At 38.8% G+C, this 18,117-nt stretch overlaps 4 protein-coding genes across 4 annotated transcripts; 3 read left to right on the top strand and 1 right to left on the bottom strand.

Annotated features, from left to right (window-relative positions):
* The first annotated feature begins 452 nt into the window (after window positions 1–452).
* LOC106774729 (receptor-like protein kinase FERONIA) lies at window positions 453–3,408 on the top strand. The gene has a single exon (XM_014661771.2). The coding sequence runs from the start codon at window positions 729–731 to the stop codon at window positions 3,264–3,266; it is 2,538 nt and encodes an 845-aa protein (XP_014517257.1). The 5' UTR covers window positions 453–728; the 3' UTR covers window positions 3,267–3,408.
* A 2,002-nt stretch (window positions 3,409–5,410) lies between these two features.
* On the top strand, window positions 5,411–7,082 carry LOC106770198 (receptor-like protein kinase FERONIA). The gene has a single exon (XM_014656024.2). It carries the CDS (start codon window positions 5,788–5,790, stop codon window positions 6,895–6,897), a length of 1,110 nt encoding a protein of 369 aa, XP_014511510.1. The 5' UTR covers window positions 5,411–5,787; the 3' UTR covers window positions 6,898–7,082.
* Window positions 7,083–10,852: 3,770 nt separating this feature from the next.
* LOC106770219 (receptor-like protein kinase FERONIA) lies at window positions 10,853–13,332 on the top strand. The gene is given in 2 exon segments (XM_014656043.2): window positions 10,853–12,018; window positions 12,021–13,332. Coding segments are annotated over 2 exon segments (2,178 nt in total). The 5' UTR covers window positions 10,853–11,026; the 3' UTR covers window positions 13,207–13,332.
* An 82-nt stretch (window positions 13,333–13,414) lies between these two features.
* On the bottom strand, window positions 13,415–16,240 carry LOC106770205 (PI-PLC X domain-containing protein At5g67130). The gene is made up of 8 exons (XM_014656032.2): window positions 15,811–16,240; window positions 15,597–15,719; window positions 15,145–15,282; window positions 14,930–15,028; window positions 14,528–14,831; window positions 14,142–14,365; window positions 13,945–14,031; window positions 13,415–13,854 (listed from the first exon to the last, which is right to left on the bottom strand). Exons 1-8 carry the CDS (start codon window positions 15,895–15,897, stop codon window positions 13,813–13,815), a joined length of 1,104 nt encoding a protein of 367 aa, XP_014511518.1. The 5' UTR covers window positions 15,898–16,240; the 3' UTR covers window positions 13,415–13,812.
* Window positions 16,241–18,117: the final 1,877 nt, after the last annotated feature.

Raw genomic sequence — 18,117 nt, forward strand, 5'->3', positions numbered from 1 at the left:
GGAAAAAGGATATTGTACATTTTGAACAAAATATTTTATATGAAAATTTTCTACAAATTTCTTCGACAAATAATTATGTAGGAGATTTATTGCAAATTTAAAAGTTCTTTCTAATTTATTGTCCATGGACAATGGACAAATTATCTGTTGACTAAAATTCCAAAAAAAAAAATCCATAGAAATCTTGTTGTTTTTATAATTTTTTATATATATACAAAATTCTCAGTAAAATTCCCATAAAATTCTACCAGTGTTATAACTTTATTTGTTATTATTTTTATAAAAAAATTGAAAATACACTATTGTAGTTCTTATAACGTACGTAAATTTTAATTGTTGTTTGTATAAATTTTCAAAATTTATTCTTCCTAAATTTCAAATTGATATTGTTAGTCCTTAATATTTCATTTTAAAAGTAAATAAGGGTATACTTTATTTCATAGATAAAAAATTTTTAGGTATCAGTATGATAACATCATGTGTTATTTGAATGACAATTAGATTTTATTTTTAAGATATAAGCAAGCAATCTAGTACCACGATTGACAAGTCAGTAGAAATATGAAGAAGTCATTCAACTCCACATATTTTCCACTTTGACTTTGACTGGTCCAAGTCATTCACTAACAAACAATCATCTCTTCCTCTCCCTTCCCAACTACAGTAGTAGTACAAATCATCATATAGTAGTCCTAAGCCACACAACTACACTCGTTAACCGCAAAACCATGATGTTCCTCCCTTTCACCGCCTCCTTCTTACTACTCTTCCTTCTTCAACACTTCTCTATACACCTCAAAGCCTATAACCCAGAAATTTTCACCATCAATTGCGGCACCACCGCCAAGTCCTCCGACGGTCAAAGAATGTGGACCGGCGACGCAGATACCAAGTACTTATCTCCCCAAGACACCATTTCAGAGAAAGCAACAACACAGTCTCCTTCCGCCAATCAAATCCCGTTCTCCACTGCACGCTTGTCAAGTTCCCAATTCAATTACACCTTCCCAGTCTCTCCGGGCCCCAAATTCGTTCGCCTCTTCTTCTACCCTGCTGACTACTCTTCCTTTCTCCGCACCCACGCATCTTTCTCCGTTCAATCCAACCAATTCACTCTCCTCGACGCTTTTAACGCCTCTCTTAACGCTGACGCTCAAGCCACCGACACTATCTTCAGAGAATACGTCGTCAACGTCAAAGACGGTGAGAGTCTTATCCTTACTTTCACACCCTCCCATCCAAACTCCTACGCTTTCATCAATGGAATCGAGGTGCTTTCCATGCCAACCGATTTATATTACACTCCACCAGATGACCCAGGATTCACTCTCGTGGGACATGATACGCTATTCAGCATCGGAAGTAGTACTCCCATGGAAACAGTGTATCGTATTAAATCCGGAGGCCAGGAAATCTCACCACAAAACGACACCGGTTTGTTCAGGTATTGGGCTCCCGAAGAAAGTTACTTCATCAAACATAATCCAAAGAATAATGATCTACCAGCTGACATAGATGGGAAAATGAACATAACCGTGAATCCCGATTACTTGGCACCAAAGGAACTGTTCAGAACAGCGCGTAACATGGGCACAAACGCCACTTTGAACAGAATGAGCAACCTCACTTGGGAGTTTCCCGTTGATTGTGGCTTCATTTACGTTGTCAGACTCCACTTCTGCGAGCTTGATCCTAATATCAATAACATCGGTGACAGGCGATTCTCAATTTACATAGCGAGTCAGTTGGCTGATGGGCGTGCAGATGTAATGAAATGGAGTCAGAAACGAAAAGGTCTAGCTGTGCATAGAAATTATGTCGTTTTAATTCCCAACAATGGTACTCAGAAAAAGTATAATCTCTCGCTTCAAATGCACCCTTACGAAAGCAGCGTGGATACGAGATACAGCGACGCCTTCCTCAACGGTCTCGAGATCTTCAAAACCAATGTAAACAACCTTGCTGGACCCGAGCCGGACCCCCTTCAGACTCCGCACAACATCATCCTCGGAAAGACAAGCAGCGGAAGTGGAAAAACAACGATTGTTGTCGTCACAGGGGTGGGAATCGGTGTCGTATTTATCTCTCTTGTGATTTTGTTCGTTGTTGTCTCGAGACACATGAGAACCACTGAAACGAATACTTGGGTATACAAATCCAAGTCGTTCACAGCCACACAGAAAGCTTCCCTACCGTCCGATCTCTGCCGCCACTTCTCCCTTGGGGAGATCGAAGCCGCCACCAACAACTTCGACGACGTCTTCATCGTCGGCGTCGGAGGATTCGGTCACGTGTACAAGGGATACATCGACGGCGGCTTCACCCCGGTAGCAATCAAGCGCCTGAAACCGGGTTCGCAGCAGGGTGCGCACGAATTCTTGAACGAGATCGAGATGTTATCGCAGCTCCGCCATCTTCATCTGGTCTCCCTAATCGGATACTGCAACGAGATGAACGAGATGATACTGGTCTACGACTTCATGGCGCGCGGCACCCTACGCGACCATCTCTACAACACGGACAACCCCGCTATCTTGTGGAAGCAGCGCTTGAAGATCTGTATCGGCGCGGCGCGAGGGCTGCACTATCTCCACACAGGCGGGAAGCACACGATCATCCACCGCGACGTGAAAACAACGAACATCTTGTTAGATGATAAGTGGGTGGCGAAGGTTTCGGACTTCGGGCTTTCAAGAATCGGGCCAACAGGCACGGAGAAGTCCCACGTGAGTACCCATGTGAAGGGAAGCTTTGGCTACATAGATCCTGAGTACTACAAACGATTTCGTTTAACGGAAAAGTCTGATGTTTACTCTTTCGGGGTTGTGCTGTTTGAGGTACTGTGTGGTCGTCCAGCTTTGATTCACAGTGCAGAGACGCAGCAGGTATCGCTTTCTAACTGGGTGAGACATTCTGACCAAAATGGGACCTTAGCGGAGATTGTGGACCCTACTTTGAAGAATAAGATTGCACCGGAGTGCCTGAAAATGTTTTGTCAAATTGGAATAAGCTGTTTGTTGGAAGATGGGACGAAGAGGCCGTGCATGAAGGACGTGGTTGCGATGTTAGAGTTTACGCTGCAGCTACAAGAAAGTGCAGAGCAACACGCAACTGAAAAGGGAGAGGAAATTAGTGAGGATGGCTTTTCTACTACTGACTTGTATGTGACTACTACGACTTCCACCAGTGAGGACAATAGCTATAGTAATAATACGGTGTCGTCTTGGACTCCTTTCTCCGAAATTATGGATCCAAAGCCGCGTTGACCCAATCCAATCAACGCAGACCTCTCCAAATGCTGGCATAATAAAACCAAAAAGATCGTGGGACCTGTGTACAACAGTATGACTTTAGCATTTTTGTCTCCACATTCATAGATTTAACAAGTTGTATAGGAATGAAAAGTAAATTGAGTTTTGTATAATCGAAATATTTAATAATACAACTCCTTTTGTTAAGATGTATTGTTTATGATGTAAATTAAATACTTATCAAGATTTGCAATATTAAATATATGCAAAGATATTTATTATATGAGATTTATTAATCATGTCCAATGCTTTGAACGAAAAACCATGTCCCTCTGAACAAATTTTATTAATCATCCATGGACTACTGAATCATGTCACTATTGACTAGCGTAGTCTAATAGTTGATACTTGTTGAAGACAAACTATTATCGTGTCCATTACCTTCTTATCCATCCTAACCTTTAGAATTTGTGACTACAAAGGAGTCAACAGTGAAGAAGAAAAAGTCATAACCATTACGACTTCTAGTAAGATTGGACAAGCAGTTCTAAGGCAAATGGGGTTCATTCCTCTTGGCAATAACTTCAATCAGAAGGAGATGTGCCTGTTAAAAAAGGGTTAAAAAAGGGGAAGAAGATGTTGAAACACTTGATACAACAAATATAGATGGATCATCAACATGATCATCTTCCTCCATGGAAGACAATATTGCCAACCTAACTAGGAGGATGGAAGAAATGTGCACCCTCCAAGCCACTAGGCAAGAAGAGTAACTCACACTCCAAGGGGTTAGACATGAAGAAGTTTATGGCCTAATTAGTGACTTAGAAACTAAGTTGGATAACTTAGAACTACATCTAGAAGAGGAATTTGATGATGAAAGTAGTATTGAATTCGTACAATACTTTTCATTATTAATGTAGAAGTTTCTTGCTGGATGTATGATTTTTTTATCTGAACTGGTATAAAAACACTTAAACAACCTTTTCTTTCTCTACACTCTGTTATTTATTAGTTATTATCTGAAATAGTTCTTTGTATTGTTAAGTTATTTCCTAAAAAATAAATATTTTACATAAAACCACTATTTTACCTAGAAAACCAATTCATCCCCTTTTTAGTTAGGAAAAAGTCTCTTTAACAACTCTTTTTTGATAAATTTTTGACAACGCATACATGACAGTTTGTGATTGGTCCGTTTCAAATATTTTTTTAGAATAAATTCAAACAGACCAATAGAATTGTGACAAGTGTCCTGTTGTCAAAAAGTTGTTAAAAAAGAATTGTTAAAATATCATTATCCTTTTGGTTATTATCGCCCATGAACATTCTGCTACGTAAGATAGTCCGTAGAGGGGTAAGGAAAGCTCACATTGCACAAAAAAGGGCATACAAAGCTCAAATAGTCTGGGGAGGTGTCTAGATAGCTCACATAACTAAAAATAACATACGAAGAGCTTAGTAGAGCATGTATAGAGTTTGATAGAGTATGTTGATGCTCGAGTACCTTAGTGCATTAAGTGAACGACTTAGATATCTCGGTGGGGAAAGGGTTAAGCTGGAGATGGAGATCAGTGGTGGAAGAGTAGAGCTAGAGATGGAGATTTGTGGTGGAAAGGTTAAGTTGGACTTAGAAATCCGTGGCGGAAAGGTCGAGCTGGAATTGGAGATTCGTCGTGGAAGGGTGCTGGAATTGGAGATTCGTCGTGGAAGGGTCGAGCTGGAGTTACATATGCATGGTGGAAGGACTAAGCTAGACCTAAAGATCCATGATGAAAGGGTCGAGCTGAAATTGTAGATCTATGGTAGAAGGACCAAGCTGAAGCTACAAATCTATGGTGGAAGGATCGAGTTGTAGCTACATATCCATGTTGAAAAGGTCGAGCTATAGATTGTAATCATTTATGTTGTAAAACTGAGTTTGTATGGTGGTGTTGAGCTCATCATGGTGAATCATGCGCTCTCACATCTCATTACCATCTCCTTTTTATAACATTTCCGTGTTATCCTCTTATCTCGTTATATAATGAGAAACTCATACATACATGTTACCTTTTACCTCGTTATGTATGTGAAACGCATACATATATGTTACCTTTTGGTGTGATTTGAATGTAAATCCACCGTTGTCAAAAAGAAACATCTATGTTATTAAAAATTGAAATCTTAATATATAAGCATCGTTAAACTAAGTGTTCATACGTGATATTGGTAGTTGTTATATTGATGGCAACTTTCTTTCAAGTTTGCTCTCAAATACAACGAACCTTCCTGTCTTCGCTGCTTCTTATCAACTACTACAAGCTTGTACTGAAGTCAATGCCTATAACCAAAAAAATAATAGAAATAAATGAGAACATTAAGTCTTCACAATACGAATTTACCCACGCGTAGTCTCTCAGGTTCACTCCCATAAAATTCTTCTTCCTTTACCTCTTTATATTCTTTACTCACCTCTACCTCCAAGCGTGACTCCTGTCAATAATTTCACAATCAGTTGCGGCACCACTGGAACACCTTACAACGGTGAAAGAAAATGGGCAGGAGGGTATTCTTCTCGTTCTCGTTTCCTTGTTTCGTCTTTGTTGTGCGGGCAAGATCCAAGTCCAATCCATGGACACTAAAGCTGCCAACCAACACGCTCATCCGGCGCTTCTCCATCGTCACGATCAAAGCCGCCACCAACAACTTCGACGACGCTTCCGTCGTCGGCTTCGGGGGATTCGGCTACGTGTACAGGGGCTTAATCCGCGGAATTTTCATCCCAATGGCTCATAAGCACTTAATACAGGGTTCCAACGGCGCTGAAAAGTTCTCAAAGGTGGCTATCAAGCGCCACAAACCGGGTTCAAAGCAGGGCGCTGAAGAGTTTCTGAACGAGATCAAAATGCTCTCGCAGCTCCGCCATCGCAATCTCGTTCGACTCATCGGTTACTGCAAAACCAAGAAGGAGATGATCCTGGTCTACAATTTCATGGCACGTGGCAACCTCCGTGACCATCTCTACAACAGCGACAAACCTTCATTGCCATGGAAGCGACGCTTGCAGATCTGTATCGACGTTGCGCACGCGCTGCATTATCTTCACTGCTGCGCCAATAAATACTCGATAATCCACAGCGATGTGAAAACCACGAACATCTTGTTGGACGAGGAGTGGGTGGCCAAGGTATCGGACTTTGGGCTTTCCAAAATTGGGCCCATGGGCGAGTCCAAGGTGAATGTCTGCGCCACCGCTGTGAAGGGTAGCTTTGGATATATAGATCCAGAATATCATAAACGACAACATTTGACGGAAAAGTCTGACGTGTACTCTTTCGGGGTAGTGTTATTCGAGGTACTGTGCGCTCGCCCGCCTCTCATTCGCACGGCGGATCCGAGACAAGAATCACTTGGTAATTGGGTTAGGTACTGTTACCAAAATGAAACCATGGCAGAGATAATGGACCCCACGTTGAGTGGAAAGATTGCGCCCAATTGCTTTAGAATGTTTTGCGATACCGGAGTGAGTTGTTTATCAGAAATTGGGACGCAGAGACCGTCTATGAACGACGTCGTTCAGATGCTAGGGTATGCCCTACAACTACAAGAAAAGGCAGAAATTAGTGTGGCGCATTCTAGCGGCAAAATTTCATTATCTAGTTAGGCGAATTGAATTATTGAAGGGTTGAATAAGCATTATTTAATTGAATTATTTCTTTATTTCTTAGATCAATTGTTCACGAGTCGTTTCAAACGACTTTTTAGGAGTGTAAATGAACATCTTGTATATATGGCCCATCATGTGAATACGAGGGTTAGAGAGTATCATCTTTTACTTGTTTAAGTTCAGTGGATTATCTTATTTTTCTATGTAAAAGAAGTATAAAATATATTTAAATGTCTTCTAATAGGATTTGAAATGCGTAACAAGTTTAAGTATGTTTTCTTAACTACTAGTTATGCTTAAAGCATTAAAATTATTTATTTTTCGTTAATACACTTTCCAGTGTTGTATAAATAATTTAAAAATGGATGGAATAAATAAAATAATTAGTTATCAAAAGAGGAAAAAACTTTTATTTTCAATTCTATAAATTTTAGAGTTTATCAATTATAATATCAACTTTGCATAAATATTTATGAATATACATTTTCACCTTGATTCATAATCATTCAATTTTGGATCTTATAACATGAGTTACATTTAATCAAATCTAAATTTCATTGAGGTAATAAGAATATTTGTCTTTATTTAATGCAAATAAAGAAGATTGAATTCTTTTGATATTTAGTTTGGATGACAATATTAATATCACAACTTAAAAAAAGTGAGAAGATAAACGATAAGTCATGCCTTTATCCTAATAAGATCAAATTTGAGTTTTTATAACTCAAAACTCTACAAAGTTTTCATGAAGAGAAAATGTAAATTTTTTTCTAAAGTTAGACATCTCCCTCCATTGAGTTTTTTAAATTCATTGATAATTTTTTAGGTAAATTCGTCAGTAAAATGAGTGTCAAAGTTTTCACAAAATATGACAAAATATTTATTATAAATTAAACGGAGATGAGTGACAAGAAAAAGAGAAAAATAAGGAAAAAAAGAGGAGGAGGAGTGGGTGAGATGACAATGACAATAATGTTAATGGTGACAGTAATGATGGTAGAGGAGGAAGAGAAAGAGTCAAAGGTGGTGAATAAACAAAGGTAACGATGTTTGACAAAAGAAATCACATTATTCATAAAGAAATTTGATTAAATTAATAACTTTAATAAAAATGCACTATTATATGCAAGACTATTTTACTCCAGATGAGACTTACTATCACAATTATTTTGGTATCATAGTTGTGAGCGATATAGAAAATATGAACTTTCTATGACATGCGAAAGGCCTGACATAGTAAGTTGAATTTAGTGTGTTAGGTGTACAAATTTGTGACATAGTAAATCAAGTTTCCATTGTTATCCATCTCCCTAATTTCTCACTTCAAAATGAAAGAATGATTCTTCTAAAACGTTCACACAAATCCCACCACTCTCTTTCTGTGTACACCACCAATAAGTGGATCTCACTAATGAACCTACCCATGACGAATCTACCACTAGGAAGCCTCCATATGGTCAACCATATTACCTCCTCCTTAATCTGACTTGCAATTGTGCTATTTGATGGCGCTTGCTTCGACGACAACTTGCATGGCACACTAAACCAATCATATTTCAACACAGACAATAAACAAATGTGCAATGTGTGAGGAACAACTCTGACTCCTCTTTCAATCCTAAAATTGAAGCGAATTTGAATATAACATTTTAGGGTTCAATAACTTACTTATCTGTGAGAATGTAATAATAGAGGAAGACAACCACAATGGAATTTGTGAATGCAAGACGCGATAATGGAGTTTATGAAAATGCAATTTGAGAGAGGAATCTTGAGTTTTGAACTACTTAAGGGATAGTGCAAAGAGGAGAAGTGAAATGTTTGAAAGAAAATGTGTCTAAGGATTCAAACATACTATGATGAGTATCAAATTAAGAGACATGGTAAACATATATTATGACAAATCACTCAATAACTAACATAATAACTTTTTTTTCTAATTATAATTTTGTCATTTCATCCACTTATTATGAAAAATCACATACCTCAGTCATAATAAGACTGGTCAATTTATTATAAGAGGTAAACTTATACTCGTCATCTGATAAATTTATTATGACGTATACTATCATATGTTTTTATATTAGTGGTATGATTAAAGGAGAAAAACTATCGTATCACAAAGAAAAATCAAGCTTAATCTAATGAGAGAAATACTTGTTAAATCATTTAGGGATTACCTTAATGAACCCTAATGAAATTTTGCTATATTAAATTAGAAAAATGATATCGGCACCTCATTTAATTTTAGATGCTTAATATATGTCCAATAAAATTATAATATTTTTACTTTACAAAATGATTTATCCTAAATTATTTTATATTTAAAATAAATCTCTTTTACTTAATATCTAATAAAATGAGAATTTTTTACTTCATTAGGTGATTTATTCTAAATTATTTTATATTTTAAAAGAAATGTTCAGCAACTAATATTCTTAGCACTAGGAAATTTCATCGAGTTCTACTAATATAATTACATCAGTTTCGTGTGTTAATGAGAAAGGCATCTCTTTCGTTGACGGTTGGGGGATATATTGATATCGCCACAGTACGGTTGGTATATCCTCGACCTAGAGGTACTTAGCTCTCCCAAGTTTCTTCTTCAGCTTGATGATAATGACTTTGTCAACAACTTCTGCCTGCCAGTTGTCCTGGGGTGTTCTATAGATTAAAGTCGATGTTTGATACCAAGTTGTTATGAAAATAGTTCAAAGTTGTTCTCAATGAACTGCCTTCCATTATCTCTAACGATGGAATGTGGCAGCCCATGTCGGCATATGATGTTTTTCCAGCAAAACTTGTGAATCTGCTGGGTTGAGATGGTGGCAAAAGGTTTCGTTTCTATCGATTTAGTAAAGTAGTCTATGAGTCAAGAATTTGATTTGTCCTTTTGCAAGCGAGAAAGGGTCAAGTGTGTCCATTCCCTAAGTTGTGAAGGGCCAAGGGGTGGTGATAGTGTGTAGTTCTAAAAAAGAACCTGATGTATATGGTCAAACTATTGGCATTCTTTGTACTTGATGATGTATTTGTGGGTGTCTTTTATTAATGTGGGCTAATAGTATCATACCCTAAGTACCGTGTAGCCAATGCATCGAGCTCCTGAGTGCATGCCGCATATACCCCAATGCATCTTAGCGAGGACATAGTGGGCATGTTCCTTATCCAAGTACTTAAGAAGCGGGCAGGCGAATCCTCTCGTGAAAACTTCTCCATTATGTATAGTATAATATGTGGTTTGTCTTTGTTTGAATTTTGCTTTGGTTGAGTCGGCGGGTAGTACGTCCATAGTTAAGTAACTTAAAATTGGTGTCATCTAGTGTGGTGAAGTATAGGAGATTTCAAGAATGTTGTCCTGATCCCAACTTGGTGTTGACAGGGTCTACTAAATAAGGGTTTTATTCTGACCAAACTTCTTTGTGATGATGAGCTTAGATAGAACATTAGGTCTATCATTCTCTTTTCTAAGGACATGGATGATTGCAAACTCTTCGAATTGATCTGCAAGGATTTTTACCATGTGGAAGTACTTTTGCAAGGAGGGTTTTGTCTAGTAATTCCCCTTCACTTAACCTTTGACAAGTTGGAATCACTTTAAGAACGTAACTTTTTGACCTTGAGGCCATGGACCAATTGTAATCCTAAAATCAAATATGATAATTTAACCAATAAATATATCTTTAGATATTATTAACCACTTTAGGTGAATAGTATTAAATGAGTTTTGTTAGATCAAATTCTATAATATATTTATTGACTAGATAGTACACCTCACAAAATGACTTATCCTAAATTTTTTTATATTTAAAATAAAAAAGTTACATAATATTTAATAAAATTAGAATATTTTTACTTAGGTGATTATTTTAAATTATTTTATTTTTTAAGTGAAAGAAATATTAAGCAACTACTACTAGTGTTATATAGTATTTAATAAAGACTGAAATGTTACTGTATCTGCATAATTAGACTAGATTTCCATACATGAGGATTGAGTTGCAACTTTCTTTCAGGTTTCGCTCTCAGTACAACGATCCTTCCTTTGTCTTGTGTGCTTCTCAGCAACTACTACAAGCTTATAGTAAACGAGAACACTGAACCTTCACAATACGACTTAACCCTAATAATGAGGTTCAACGGTGTGACCCCCTTCAAATTCTTCCTCCACCTCTTTACACTCTTTACGCACCTCCAAGCTTACACCACAGTTAACCATTTCACAATCAGTTGCGGCACCACCGGAACATCCTACGACGGTGGAAGAACATGGACAGGGGACACAGGTTCGGTGTTCTTCTCTAATCAAGACAACACCGTTTCCGCTAACCCAACAACACCACAACCTAATTCCACCCTTCAAGTACCCTACAACACGGCACGTCTGTCTCGTTCCCAGTTCAATTATTCCTTCCCTGTAACCCCAGGCTCCTATTTCCTTCGCCTCTTCTTCTACCCAGCTTCTTACCCTTCCTTTTCCCGTACACAAGCATCCTTCACCGTTCATTGCAACCACTTCACTCTCTACAGTTTCAACGCCGACGAAGAAGACTCGGAAACCGTCTTCAGAGAGTACGTGGTCAACGTTCACAACAGTGAGACGCTCAACCTCAGCTTCACTCCCTCACAACCTAACTCCCACGCTCTCATCAACGGAATCGAGGTATTTTCCATCCCAAACGATCTCTATTACAGAACAGCGTGTATCACGAAGAGATCACCTAAGTTGACTTGGGACTTCCCCGTTGACTCTGGCTTCTACTACTTGGTTAGCCTCCATTTTTGTAAACTTCACCAGAACATTACTAACATCGCTGACAGGGTGTTCTGCATTTACATAGGGAGCGACCTGGCTGAGGATCACGCTGAGGTTATGAGATGGAGCAACCAAGGTAAAGGTCTCGCTGTGCAGACAAATTTCGTCCTTTTGATTCCCAAAAAGGATACTCAGGAAAAGGTTAGTCTCTCGCTCCAATTGCATCCTTATTTGAATTCGAGCAATCCGTGCTTGAACGGTGTCGAGATCTTCAAAATCAGCGACTCCGACAACCTCGCCAGACCGAACGTGCAGAACGGTCTTGCGTCGGAAAGAGAAGGAAGGTCTTATCAATCTTAAACGAAAGGAATTACACCACAAAAAAGAAAATTATCATAGCAGGGGTGGTATTCGTCTTGGTCTCGTTTGTTGGTTTCGCCGTCGTTTGGTGCGTTTTATCCAAGTTCAATTTACGCTCGTTCTCAACCAATGTATACCAACTGCCAACCAATGCACACGAACTGTCAACCAACACGCTCATCTGCCGGCGCTTATCCCTCGTCGAGATCAAAGCCGCCACCAACAACTTTGACGACGCTGCCGTCGTCGGCGTCGGGGGATTTGGCCTCGTGTACAGGGGCATCATCCGCAGAATTTTCATGCCGGTGGCACTTAAGCACTTCAGACCGGGTTCAAATGGTCCTAAAAAGTTCCTCAACGAGATGGAGGTGGCTATCAAGCGCCACAAACCGGGTTCAAAGCAGGGCGCCGAAGAGTTTCTGAACGAGATCGAGTTGCTCTCGCAGCTCCGCCATCGCAATCTCGTTCCACTCATCGGTTACTGCAACAGCAAGGAGGAGCTGATCCTGGTCTATAGTTTTATGGCACGTGGCAACCTCCGCGACCATCTCTACAACAGCGACAAACCTCCGTTGCCATGGAAGCGACGCTTGCAGATTTGTATCGACGCAGCGCAGGCGCTTCATTATCTCCACTGTTGCGCCAAAACATACACGATCATCCACAGTGACGTGAAAACCACGAACATCTTGTTGGATGACGAGTGGGTGGCCAAGGTATCGGACCTTGGACTTTCCAGAATTGGAGCCATAGTTGAGTCCAAGGCTCATGTCTGCGACACCGCCATGAAGGGTAGCTTTGGGTATATAGATCCAGAATATTATAAACGACAATATTTGACGGGAAAGTCTGACGTGTATTCTTTCGGGGTAGTGTTGTTTGAGGTACTTTGCGCTCGTCCGCCTCTGATCCGCACCGCGGAGCCGATACAAGAGTCGCTTTGTAATTGGGTTAGGTACTGCTATCAAAAAGGGACCATGGCACAGATATTGGACCCCAGCTTGAATGGGAAGATCGCGCCCAAATGCTTTAGAATGTTTTGCAAGATTGGGGTGAGTTGTTTGTCGGAAATTGGGACGCTTAGACCGTCCATGAATGATGTGGTTGGGCAGCTTAAATATGCTCTGCAACTACAAGAAATTGCAGATATTAACGAGGCGCATTCTAATACCAAAAGCCCATTGTCTGGTTAGGCGGATTGATTTACTTCATTTCTAGGATCAACGATTTTGATGAGACGAGTTTAATACGATGGTTCTAACAAACGCAGATAATTTATGGTTGTTTTAGGAAGGTTGAGCTTTTACAACCATTTTTTATACGGTTGCTTTCTTTATGTTGTTTTAACAAGCTGAACTTCTACAATCCTTTGTATTTAAGGACAATGATTAGAAACAAAAAAAGGTTCTTCAATGCCGAACAAACAAACCCGAATGACTATGAACATAGAAAATAGAACTTTTATCACGGTGTTGGAAAGTAGAGCAACGACGTGAAGTAATGGTTCAAGTAAATTTTTATGCTCAGTGTGAATCTTAAAACACTTAGCAGTTTGCATAAAATATGTATCTTCATCTTGAAACATCCAAGGTTTCCTACAAATGTCACTTCCACCTCAAAAGATATTCTTTTTCTGGAAACTAGTATTACACATTTGTAGTTGTGAACCAAACATATAATCTGGTAAAACTGGCTTCATAAAATAGTATTTGTATTGTATCGAACCAGACATAAGGGGATGAAAACAAGTTACTACAGTTAAGAAGACTCTAAATCTAGACAACTGAGGAAGCTTGTTGCTATGCTTTCTTTGCTGAGCAAGCTTGTGAAGTAGATCCGGGCTGAAAATGAAAAGAATCATAATTCAATTGTTGGACAGTTATGTAATAACTTCATCTTTCTTTCTAGAAAGAAAGAGTGAAAATTTTTACCACACAGGCATGAACATCATTACAACCGCACAAGAGCTTCCCATTGAGAGTATCCACAGCTTTAAAGGAACCTCCTCCTTCACTTCTCTGCACAATGATCCCCAAATTATAACTGATATTAGCATGAATGAATAAAACAGTGTATGCTTCAACAACAAAAATTAGTAGTGAAAATAAAAAATATGGCAAAGTTCTACCTTGTAATAGTCAACAGCAACATAATTAGCCCACCTGTTGCCAGCAGCAACATAGCAGGTTTGTAGCATGTCAATGAGACCTCCAGAGTTATCTTCACATGTGATTGCCTTAAGTGGAGCAGACCGAAAATAGTTTACCAACACCAAGGACTTGCTCTTGTCATTAAGAGGAGCAGATTCTGCTCTACTTGGACAGCTTCCTGCTTTTCTTCCACCATCCCCATCTGATGAATTTAAGAACATCAAAAATGAAAACTGACAATGTAAGGAAGAATAAATGTATGCCATATAATGCACACTCTACCTTTTGGTATTTTTCCTTTAATAAACCAGTGCCTATTACACAATAAAGAACAGAGAAGCTTTAGAAGTTGGTGTGATCTTACACTGATTTTCAACCATGTAATTCCACTGGTATGCAATGCCTTCACTTTGTTCTTTAGCCCTGACGGATGTGAACACTAGTAATCTTTGATTTTTTGCAACCATATCACTCACTAGAGGCCAATCTCCTCCTTTCTTTGGCATTCTAGTCACAGGAAACCAAAACTTCATCAAACCAGCGTCCGTGAAGACTTTTGTCAATCCTTTTGGCGTTTTAACATAATCTTCCAATATGAGCGTGACAATTTCTGTTGGATTGGCTGATAGAAAAGCTGCAATTTCCTTCAGTGTATCTATAGCTGGTTCCTACTTGTTGATTATAAAGTTAGGGTCTTTGTGTAGGGGAACTTGTTGGTCATTAGTGTTTGTAAAGAAACAGAAGTGGGAAGATGATTTTTACATACAAAAGCTGTGAAGTCATAGCACTGGCCTTGAAATGAATGACACAACCACACCGCTCCATTAAAATCATATGTATCTAGCATTAGTGCTCTAACTCCATTCTACAAATGAAGCATTGATGGAAGAAGATAGTGACTTTAAGCTCTTGTAAGAGGCAGAACATAAGGAAAATTAGAAGAAGCTAAGCATAGCAATAATGAATTACATAATAATATACCTTTAGCTGTTGGGTTACACTGTCTTCTTGGTTAGTGATGGTAGCTCGAGGCACTTTTGTGTGTGATGGTTCTCCATCAATGGCAAATGCGTTATGCGTTGTCAAAAATGAATATTTGTTGAAGGGTAGGGAGTTATTCTAAACAGTAAAAATAAATAAATAAACAACAGATTAAGCTTAAACACCTCTAAAGGCTGAATTTAAAGATTCGGAAACAAAAGAACAGAGAATGTGCACTGACATTTGGTATCCAAACTGAAAAAATACCACTTACTGATTTTTTTTTTACATTTTTCCCAAAGCAGTTAATGTTCAGATAATATAAAATAATGGAACTGGAATCAGTTTCTGGCATACCCCACCAGAATCTGAATCACTCCAAGTGTCTCCGAATTTTTACAACTTGATGATAGCATGTTAAGAACTTTGACATTTAGGAATTGGGATCTTACAATGAGCTTGAATTGATCTGTGATGGAAGATCTCACACACCTAGAGCCTAAATACCCAAGTGGGCAAGAAAAGCAGTAGAGTCCGGCTTCACAATCACCGTTAGACGAGCACTCATCATCTAGCTGATCAAAGATTCGGAAAGAATATGATAAAAAGTTGAAAACAGAGAAATTAAAGGCATAATTCAAAGCAAATGAGGTAGGGTACACAAACCTTGCAGTTCCCATTAGAGCAAGCAGCATCAACACGATAGCACAACGGAAGCATAAAAGCCAAAAGCAAGAAGACACGAAAACCCATTTGTACAATGACTTGTGGGATTCGTGAAAGGAATTGAAATGGGTGAATGAGCAAAGATAATCACAAAAAGGTGTCAAATTTATAGTGAAAAAGAATGCAATGATGGATTTTCTGTTTTGTGTGAGGGAGAAAAAGGAACTCCCAGATAGAAAAGGAAAGAGGGTATGTTGCATTCATTAATAATTGGAGAGAAATCAATTCAAGACAATAGTTTTAGTGCTGTGTGAAAGGTTTGTTAACTTTTCAGTTTTCATACCTATCGCCGAACTATAAAGAACAACACCAACGGTTGAAGTGCTATTTTTGAATTTTTAATAATTAATTTGGACTTTGGAGGACAGAAAGTATAAGATAATTTGGTAAGCAAAGAGCACTTGCTCTAGGTTGGTGGTTGAATGCATTTATATAAGCATTGGTTTTGTCAAATATAAGGTTGTGGTTACTGGTTCTTCAACCATTATCGATGCTGGTATAATTAATACAGTGGACAGCTTTATGAAGAAGGAAATAAATATAAATTTACCCATGTCTCTACATATATTAATTATAATATAATAATTAAATAAACATTTTGTCTTTTGTATTGGTTTGAGTTCCACTCTCTCTTTTCTTTTTTAGTTCTGACTTTAATTATACAACAATCATATTCATAGCAATCAATTCAAGATTTATGGATGATTCATACGTGTATACAAAAAAGAAAAATTCATTATCCATGACTAAAAAGGAAAGCATATTCTTCGCATTTGTGTTTATTCCTAGAGGCTATTGTTACAAGGGGAGATAATCCTCTTTTTATTGATTTAAATATATATCTTTTGTTAATTTATGATTTAAATATATATTATTCCATGTTCCTAGAAAAATATATACAATTTTTAAATATTTGACCATTTTTATTAATTATTTTTAAAATGTATTACTAAGTATAGTTAAATAATATAAAAAAAATAAAAATATTAATTGATACGAGAAAGGTAATAAAAAATTTAAAAAATGAGAATCTTGTAAACAAAAAATTTAATTAAGTAATATATTTATTATTTAGTATAAATAAAGTAATTTAAATAATAATAATATAAACGAATCCCGGCCGGCCTTTCCGAAGGTCGGCGACCGTGGATCGTCAACAAACGAATCCTGACCGGCCTTTCCGAAGGTCGGCGACCGTGGATCATCAACAAAAGAATCCTAGCCGGTCTTTCCGAAGGTCGGCGACCGTGGATCTTCAACAAAAGAATCCCGGTCGGCCTTTCCGAAGGTCAGCGACTGTGGATCTTCAACAAACGAATCCCGGTCGACCTTTCCGAAGGTCGGCGACCGTGGATCGTCAACAAACGAATCCCGACCGGCCTTTCCGAAGGTCGGCGACCGTGGATCGTCAACAAAAGAATCCTAACAAAGGAATCCCGACTTGCCTCACCAAAGATCTCCACAACATCACTTAAGCAAGATCAGTGGCCCATCCAGTTCGGACAACGAAGGCACAAACAAAAAGCAAACTGGATGAACCCGCCCTTTCCAGTAAGGCCATTTACAAACCCTTCACATCATTAAAATCATGCTCGGGCTTGGGGGGCTGATGTGGCGTACGGCCCCTCCACCTGACCGTACGGTCTTTCCCAATGACCATACGGTCCTCCCATATGGTCGTCCGTGCAGTCTTTCCAGGCTGACCTTCCAAGTCGACCTTCCAGGCCGACCAATCATCAGGCCGACCTTCTTGGCTGACCAACCACTAGGTCAATCATCCAGACCGGCCTTCCAAGCCGACCAACCATCAGGCCGACTATCCAGGCCGCCAGTCCGACCTTCTAGGCCAACCACATGGATAGATTATAAACGATAATAATTCATTAAAGCCCCTAGTGGAGGTTAAGGTGTGATTGGGTCGTCATCAGGCCCACGAAAGGTAAAAGCCCATTACAGCTAGTATAAATAAGGGTCTCAGGTATGATTTCAGGGACATGTTATATATATGATGTATACCACTTTTGCTGACTTGAGCGTCGGAGTGCCTTTGGCAGGTACCCGCCCCGCTCGGCTTGGAAAAAAAGGAAAGAGAGAGAACGAACAACTTCGAGTTTGAAGAGAACCATGATGACCGTCCGGCCTCCAACAAGTCCCCACTAGGAAGGTTACAAGAGACCTCCAAACCCAATCGAAACAATAATAATAATTTTATCAATAAATACATACATATATATATATATATATATA

Source organism: Vigna radiata, chromosome 1 (assembly GCF_000741045.1).
Source record: "Vigna radiata var. radiata cultivar VC1973A chromosome 1, Vradiata_ver6, whole genome shotgun sequence".
NCBI lineage: Eukaryota > Viridiplantae > Streptophyta > Magnoliopsida > Fabales > Fabaceae > Vigna > Vigna radiata.

What these genes read in the sequence shown, in the direction of transcription:
- LOC106774729 (XM_014661771.2), top strand. Translation starts at nt 729, where the DNA reads ATGATGTTCCTCCCTTTCACCGCCTCCTTCTTACTACTCTTCCTTCTT.
- LOC106770198 (XM_014656024.2), top strand. Translation starts at nt 5,788, where the DNA reads ATGGGCAGGAGGGTATTCTTCTCGTTCTCGTTTCCTTGTTTCGTCTTT.
- LOC106770205 (XM_014656032.2), bottom strand. Translation starts at nt 15,897, where the DNA reads ATGGGTTTTCGTGTCTTCTTGCTTTTGGCTTTTATGCTTCCGTTGTGC. An exon ending in GCTCTAATGGGAACTGCAAG is followed by an intron (nt 15,720 to 15,810) that starts GTTTGTGTACCC and finishes ATCTTTGATCAG; the next exon opens with CTAGATGATGAGTGCTCGTC. An exon ending in GCTATGACTTCACAGCTTTT is followed by an intron (nt 14,832 to 14,929) that starts GTATGTAAAAAT and finishes ATCAACAAGTAG; the next exon opens with GAACCAGCTATAGATACACT.